Source organism: Boleophthalmus pectinirostris, unplaced genomic scaffold (genome assembly GCF_026225935.1).
Source record: "Boleophthalmus pectinirostris isolate CB_2022bp ecotype Guang Dong unplaced genomic scaffold, ASM2622593v1 HiC_scaffold_13, whole genome shotgun sequence".
Lineage (NCBI taxonomy): Eukaryota > Metazoa > Chordata > Actinopteri > Gobiiformes > Gobiidae > Boleophthalmus > Boleophthalmus pectinirostris.
In genome coordinates, this window is record NW_026571036.1 from 25,044,526 (window position 1) to 25,052,999 (window position 8,474).

The 8,474-nt window shown below is 40.6% G+C and overlaps 1 protein-coding gene across 1 annotated transcript; it reads left to right on the forward strand.

Annotated features, from left to right (window-relative positions):
• Window positions 1-8,161, forward strand: nek2 (NIMA-related kinase 2). Its single transcript, XM_055149410.1, has 9 exons — window positions 1-290; window positions 1,264-1,481; window positions 1,837-2,077; window positions 2,618-2,700; window positions 3,083-3,209; window positions 5,512-5,764; window positions 6,815-6,869; window positions 6,963-7,033; window positions 7,646-8,161. The coding sequence occupies exons 1-9, from the start codon at window positions 195-197 to the stop codon at window positions 7,843-7,845; spliced, it is 1,344 nt and encodes a 447-aa protein (XP_055005385.1). The 5' UTR covers window positions 1-194; the 3' UTR covers window positions 7,846-8,161.
• The last annotated feature ends 313 nt before the right edge of the window (window positions 8,162-8,474 follow it).

Below are 8,474 nucleotides of genomic sequence, written 5' to 3' on the forward strand. Positions count from 1 at the left end.
TCCTGTTTGGTCTGCTGCGCTACAACGAACAACAAACGCACCGAAGCGAGCCAAAAACCTGCAAATCTGTCTGACAAAGAGTGTGGCCTCCAGAGCGCAGGAGCAGGGCTATAAAAACTCCTCTAATTCTTGTGTTGCGGGCCAGAGCTGACGCTGCGTGAGGACACGGACACGGACCCGCCGTTGCCGGAGCGATGCCTTCCCGTGTGGAGGACTACGAGGTGCTCTTCACCATCGGCTCCGGCTCGTACGGACGGTGTCAGAAGATCAGGCGCAAATCAGACGGAAAAGTGAGTGGTGTCCTCAGGAAGAGTCCAATATGTCAGATAAGTCCAAACGTGCAGCAGATCATATGACACTATTTTCCTCTTCACAAACATACACGGGATTGTGTTTTGATTCATGTTTAAAACAGAAATCCTGCATATTTACTCTGAGTTGTTCTTAAAAAACCCTCTGCAAAGTGGTAATACAGGAAGTGCTCCACTGGGTTTTTACTCCGTACACCTTCACTTAAATAATTTGGATCATTTTAGCCCCGGAATCTGTCAGTCTCTAATCTCTAATGAACTAAAGGTAAAAGGTAACAGCTAATTTAAACTACCACTACATACAAAGGAGAAATGATATGTCTCCTTCGCTGTGGATCCTACCTCCACAACAGAGATTACAGAGATTACCTGAATACCACTACATGGCAATACATAACATCGCCATCGAGACAAGAAAGTGGCAAATCCCCCACCAGAGAAGTTAAATAGTGCCCCTTTAAGTGTATGCAACTATGTAACCTGCTTGTTTCCGTGGCGATGTTATTGTTGTGCCTATGTTCCACAGTATGTTATTTAGATTATCAACCTCAAGGCCAAGTTACAGGCCAGATCTGTGAAAAGGTGACCTCGCATGGATAAATTGACTGATCATATGATATAGATTAATAAGGATTTTTATGGACAACAACAGAAAAGAGCAATGGATGAGTGAGTTAGTCAAATTTTTTTGCAAAAAAGCAGATTGAACTCATGATTGAAGATTAATGGGTCTTTATAGAAATACATTGTCAACTATTACGTGCATTTTTTTTTTCTCAGCAAAAATAGTTTTTGCATGAACTCCTGTGCAGGTGTAGTCTAGTGAGCGCAGTCCGATAAACAGAGATATGTAATAGTTCTGAGAGCTTTCGCCACACCCTCTTTTTTGTCGATACTTATTGAGAGGACATGTCTTTAGCTGACTCCAGTCCTCCCTGTGTCCCCTCCTCAGATCCTCGTGTGGAAGGAGCTGGACTATGGCGCAATGGGGGAGAGTGAGAAGCAGATGTTGGTGTCAGAGGTGAACCTTCTGAGAGAGCTGAAGCACCCAAACATCGTGAGGTACTATGACCGCATCATCGACCGCTCCAACACCACGCTCTACATCGTCATGGAGCACTGCGAGGGCGGGGACCTGGCAAGCCTCATCAGCCGCTGCATCAGGGACAGGTCTGGCACTAATGCTCAGGGGCACCAAGGGCAGCTTCTTTAGGGCAACTTGGGACTTTTTCTAAAAAAAAATAAAATAAAATAAAAAGTCACAGGTTGCAGGGAGACTCACAGCGTCAAAAGAGAATGTGAAATTTAAAAAACATGTTAATATATTGTTTGATGACATGGTGATCTGAATGATCTGAATGTGTTAGCAGTTAATACCCATAGATGTAAAATACCCCCACATTAACTGATGTAAAACTATGATACATATACAACAGGTACTATCCCACAAATTCAATTCATAATTAGAAAAACATGTAAACCTGACATATGCACTTTAAGCTTCATGTTTTGTCTCTGCTCTCAGGCACCACCTGGACGAGGCATTCATACTTCGGGTGATGGCTCAGCTGACCCTGGCCCTGCGCGAGTGTCACAGACGTAGTGATGGGAGGGCCACAGTCCTGCACAGAGACTTGAAACCTGCCAACATCTTCCTGGACAGCAAACACAACGTGAAGCTGGGAGACTTCGGACTGGCCCGCATCCTCAACCATGACACCAGCTTCGCCAAGACCTTTGTGGGGACGCCCTACTACATGTCTCCTGTATGTGCTCCAGTCATTTACATGCATGTCTCCTGTATGTGCTCCAGTCATTTACATGCATGTCTCCTGTATGTGCTCCTGTCATTTACATGCATGTCTCCTGTATGTGCTCCTGTCATTTACATGCATGTCCCCTGTATGTGCTCCAGTCATTAACCTGCATGTCTCCTGTATGTGCTCCAGTCATTAACCTGCATGTCTCCTGTATGCTACATCTACTACTTATGTCACTTTGTTTTTAAACAGGTGTAAACTGTTCTAGAGGTAAATCCTTTTCCCCTGCTAGAATATAATTAACCTGCTCCTCTCTCTGGTCTACTTTACAGGGATACGCGAGTATGGGAGGGCATCTGACACACTGTAATATAGCAGGATGAAAGGGCATCTGACTGATGGGGATATTGGGGAATACTAGGGAATCTGACACACAGGGATATAGCAGGAGGACAGAGCATTTGTCATTAGCAGTCAATGTTGTTTCACCTTCATTTTTGTTTGGAATAAAATTGCATGTACTAACTGGGACACTTTGGTTTCCAGGAGCAAATGAACCGGATGTCCTACAATGAGAAGTCTGATATCTGGTCTCTGGGCTGTCTGCTCTATGAGCTCTGTGCACTCTCGTAAGTATCCAATGTCCTGCTACTTCTTTGGGTAGTTTTCACACTCCATACTTTATTCCTAAATATTGCATTATTTAATGTTTGTGCTCCAAATTACATAAACTTCAAATATAATGCATATGTTGCTTCCAGACAGGCAGTTTAAGTTTTTGTAGTTTTCCTACAACTTTATAATGTGAGATGTGTACTCTGTTTTTTATTCCCCCAAATATCTTTTACTCTTCCTTGAGTAATTCCTTCTTTCTACTAATAGTAATCTAATAATAAGTAATAAAGAATAATCTAGTAATATCACTCTAGTAGTAATTATTGTCTACCCTTCCCACCTCTGACTGTGTGGTGTGTTTGTGATGTGGTTGACCTGTTCCCCATGTGTTCTCAGGCCTCCTTTCACAGCTTTTAACCAGAAGGAGCTGACAGAGAAGATCCGTGAGGGCCGCTTCAGGAGGATCCCCTACAGATATTCAGAGGAGCTCAACTCACTGCTCTGCAAAATGTTGCATCTCAAGGTTCTACTCCTGCATTATTCAACTACACCACACCAGTGTTAGGACCTAGGCTTTATCTGCCCTGCAATATCAGCCAGAAATATCAACCATGGTTGTCAACGCCAAATCTCATCTTATCTCAGAAGCTAAGCAGGGTGGGCCGAGTTAGTACTTGGATGGGAGACAGCTGAAAATACCAGGTGCCACAGTGGGGGAGCAGTGGCTCTGGTGGAAACTGTTCTTGTGTGCTTACAATCGAAATGGAGTTTGCAATTTTAGTATCATGACAACATTACTAAGGAATAGACTTGATACTCAATACAGATTCCAATACCATGATGATTATAAACGGCACTTTTTATTTAGACAGAATGTGATTTTCTACATTAAACCACTTTTCTTTTATAATGCGCCTTATATCTCAGTGGTCCAGGTAGGTCCTATAGTGGTCCATGGGCATATGCTAGTCTATGTGGTAATGAAACTGTGTAATCTGTCACTCATCCAGTGTCTCAGTGAAGGTTTCATGATCATCAGCTGGACACCACCCTGCCCCCTGTGGCATTAGCTAGTAAACAAGGGCAGGGCAGTTTCACACTAAAACTCAGAGCAGGATTAATCCTTACGACTTAAACCAGTCTTATCAAATTGGGTTTCTATTCAGAAGCCATTTTCCAAACACAAACGGTCTCTACATAGTCTATGTGCTCTTATACTTGTTCTGATAGAGTTCAAGCTCATTCTAAAGTTATTCAGGAAAGCTCCATTTCTGTTCTGTCAATGGGACTTTTTTAGTACTGATATTTGTTCAAATGAGTATCTAGTTTACAACCCTATTTCTTAGGCAAAACACTTCATCCACATGGCCTAGTAGAAACTAGTGTGTGTAGGTCTGTCATGATAACAAATCTGAAGCACTACACCAGGGCTGGAAAAAAATTTTTTTCCATGGGGCCACATGAGAAACAGAAAATGTTGTGGAGGCCTGGGCCAAAATGTTTAACTCAATTCATGCATAATATTAATTGTATTTCTTCATAAAAAAAAAAAAAAAACTTTTTAAATATTGTTTTGACGAGCTGGTCAGACTGGTAAGAGTTTATGATTAAGCAATGGAAAAAGTGAGGCTGCCTTACAGAAAATGTCTTTTAAAAAACACCCCTAAAATAAAAGCAATGCAGTTTTAGTCCATGCGTGAGGTAAATTATAAAATATGGTTATTTTGTAATTGCAAATTGGCTTAAATGAGCCGGTCAGAGTCAACCAAAGGGCCGTATGTGGCCCTGGAGCTGGACAATGCCACACACTACACTCTAACACTACACTACTGTACTAGAACTACAGAGATATACTGCAATAAATGATAGTATTGAACCTACAGCCACTGACCCAAAGCAGTAAATCATTTTTGTTCAAGCTACAGTATCATTAAAAAGCCTGAGATGCAACCAATAAATGGCAAAATGAACAGATAATTAGCCATAGCAATTATTTATTTCCCCATCTACTGATCAAATCTTAGATTATTACACAAAAATGGCAAATATTTCATCACTATTGCAAAGAAAAAGTACCCACGATAAACATTGGGCCCCAAACTATATACTGTAGTTCCAACTTTCATATATTTAATGATACGTCGATATAGTAGTAAAATGTGACAGTATATGTGAGTGATTGTTTAGTTTAGAAAACTATTTATCCCCAAGGAGCAATTCAGTTTGCAGTCACAGACTACAGCATAAAACACACACACACATTTCACACAGGGCAGGGACTCGTACAAATATGGGCATCACAGCTGAGCATCAGTGCACATGTGGCACAAAGTGCAAAGGTCAGATGCAAAACAGAACGACAACATTAGAATAGTAAACAAAGGATAAAAAGACACTTGGTTCTGCCTATTTCACCTCTGTGTTTAATAACCGAAGGGCAGAGGGAATAAAGGAATTAGCATATCTATTTGTTTTCCTGCTGAGGGCAAGGTAGCAACTCCCAGAGAGCATCAGGGAGCAACTCTTTTAAAATGTGATCTGAGGTGCCAGTGATACATTGCCTCCTGGAGCACCTGCTGCTCCATAAAGAGCTGAGGTTGGGCATCTGCACACCTGTTATCTTTGAGCAGGTTTTTACAACTTTGATCAGACTGTTTTGTCTTTGACAGAAGATAACCATAAAAAAACAGTACATTCTTTGTGCGTCAATGTATAGTAATTATCATGAGCATTAAGCACTGTTATATTCTAATATGCTCAAAATGTTTTTTTTATCTGAATCTAGCCATCTATTAAATTGTTGTGTTGTTGTGTATTGTGTTCAGGATTACCTGCGCCCCTCAGTGGAGTCCATCCTCCAGTGCAGCCTGCTGTCTGAGGCAGTCACTGAGGAGCAGAGGAGGGCCCAGGAGAAGAGAACGGAGAAGGCCCAGAAGAGGTCTGCAGACTCAGCCTGTCCCCAGCAAACCCCCTTTACCCCCAGCCAGCCCACAGCCAGGGACGCCCAGCTCCAGCTAAGAGAGCAGGCTGTGAGGGAGCGCGAGAGGGCCCTGAAGGAGAGGGAGGAGAGGCTGGAGAGTGAGTCCAATCTGCACACATCACCACTGATCACTGACAAAGAAATGGTTGTGTTCACATGACATCACAACAACATCAACAACAACAGGAGGTCAGAATTCTATGATTGCAACTTGAAGTTTAGCAGTCAAATGGCATTTATTGACCTGGTTTATGGCTTAGATCTCTGGATTTACTGGGCCTGTCCAAATGAAACAAAAACTTGCACAAAGTTCATCGTATTCTCTGTCAGTATAAATAAACAAAAAGGAAATTCTTGATAGTGGGGCTTATACAACCCCAAAGATGTCACATTAATCTGTAAACTTGTTTCACTGCTTTTTGAAGGCCGCACACATAACACATAACACATACACACATACATAAGTAGTCATCACGTTCACATGATGACTACTTATTTCTGAAAGATAAAGGCTGCGGTCGCTCCGGCATCCATCAAAAATACAGTCCAACTGAATGAATCCAGAGCACCACAGCACCTCCACCACAGCACCTTCACCGCACCCCCTCCTCCTCCGCCACCGCATGTCCATTACACAGAGTTGTACTGTATGCAGTTTGAGCACGAGGTTCTATAGGTCCTTGCCCTCCATCTGAAATGATGACATTGTAGGTTCTAGAATGTGAGCACAGCCTATAGACCTGAAAAAGGAAATTTTCCAAAAATACCTCATAACTACTTTTTTTTTTGTTTGTTAACCAAAGAATTTGTCAAAAAAAAAAAAAGTCTGATCACAAAATAATGGCCATTGAATCAACAAGTGAGCTAATTTGTGTTGTTAAACAAGTCCCTTTCAAACATTAAAGTAACAAGCTAACTTTTGCCAACTGCACTTTTCATTCACTGAGCCTTGTATCGATACAAAACATGTAGTTAATGATTCCTCCTCCTTTCCTGGTGCAGTCCTGTTTTACTTTGGGATTAAGATACAATGTATTTCGTGTGTTTGCTTGGTTGGTAGCCCGCTTTCTTTCATACTAATTTACAGACTTGTAGCACTGGGTTTTCCACCATCTTTGAATTCACTTTGTATCTTTTTTGTGTTACAGAAAGAGAACAGGAACTGTGTGTGCGTGAGCAGCTGTCCAGTGAGAAACTCGCACAGTAAATTTTTATTTATGTTTGGAAGCATTTTATTTTTTATAATTTCATAATGTATATATTTAATCTTTTTTTTTTTTTTTTTTTTTTTTTTAGAGCAGAAAGTATATTTAAGACGTACAACCTTCTTCACCAGCAGAGGGAGCTGTCTCCGTTTTATCCCAAAGGTATGGGCACCTGATGACGAGCACAGGACCACCTTCAAAATATTTTAATCTAAAGACCATAATTATTATTTAACTGCATTTTCCCAAGTATTATTTTCTTTATGAATTATGTAATAAAGATATTTTAACTATTTCAATCTATATATTACTTCGCAAGTGACTTCACCCTGGGGGTGCCAAATAAGTTTTAATGTAGTCTGAAAACTTAAGATGCAATGCAAAAAGAGGGAAGTGAGTGACTGAAAAACTGATGGCTAATGCCAGGCCAACTTATGACTAATGTTATTTGAGGGGGACCTATTTAAGTGCACAAAATCAGCTCACCTGTCGTAGTTCCAGCTAAATTCTTTATGGTCAGATTGTGTTTAAACAAAGAACAAATTAAAGTCTAACATGACTAACAGCTTCAGACAGAGATGTACCTTAAAGTTAGCATCAGAACACCAGGTAATGTTGATGACATCAACTGCAAATTATTATTATTAATAAAATGAATATTGTCTTTTGAACAGCCTCTGTGTTTGTGTGTCTTCCCAAATTAGTTCATACTGAATACATTTTCAAATTAATTGAAAAAGTACATTTGTGCAGTAACTGTCTGTTGTCTCATAGATTTGTTGGATAAAACTTCGCCGGGGAAGAAGAAGGTGCATTTCGCCCGGGAGAGCAAAGAAAACGTGAGACCGCCACCAGCCATGTCACAGGAGTTGATACTGAGGAGGCTGCATGCGGCGCACATGCGCGCCCAGGCCCTCAGCAGCGTGGAGAGAGTGTGTCAGACCAAGAGCAGACAGGTCCTAGGCCTCCGATAACCACAGCCACAAGGACTTCTACATACTAACATGAATGTAACATAAGCTAGATTTCATTTCAGAGTAGCAAATATTGTTGTGATTGTTGGATGTTTCGCTGATTTATAAGTTGTGTGTTTCATTTGTTTGTGGTGTGAAAATATTTGATTCTGTACTAATGTAATATTTTATGTTGTATTTTCAGGCAGCTATTTCTCCAAAATCCAATTGCAGAAAATAATTGCAGCTTACTGTTTCTAAGTTAATGTGCACATGGCAGTTTAGAGTTAACATCATTAAGCCTATATATAAGATCTACCTAGCTTTTTTTTCTAGTTTTTGAATTCTGGGGTAGTTTAGTTTTACTTCCTGGTTGGTCAGGGGCAGAACTGTTATCTAGCTACCATAATGTAAACAAGGACCAAAACAAAAGAAAATTGCGAGCATGAATACAGATGAAAATAAATTACATCACTTTCATTTTACTAGATGAAGGTTTAACCAGTCAGAAAAAGGCTTTTCTTGTAGGTAGAGGCATGTTTGAGAATGCACAGCTACTTCCTGCATTTTAGTATTTTTCTTTTCATCTCTTTTTTTTTTTTTCACTTCACTGATGCAAAACTGTGAGATATTTACCCTGTGGTAAATAT

Bases quoted from the DNA above. Each gene is read 5' to 3' on its own strand.
- nek2 (XM_055149410.1), top strand. From the start codon at position 195: ATGCCTTCCCGTGTGGAGGACTACGAGGTGCTCTTCACCATCGGCTCC. The intron at 1,482-1,836 runs GTCTGGCACTAA...CTCTGCTCTCAG, and splicing joins AGCCGCTGCATCAGGGACAG to GCACCACCTGGACGAGGCAT. The intron at 2,078-2,617 runs GTATGTGCTCCA...TTTGGTTTCCAG, and splicing joins CGCCCTACTACATGTCTCCT to GAGCAAATGAACCGGATGTC.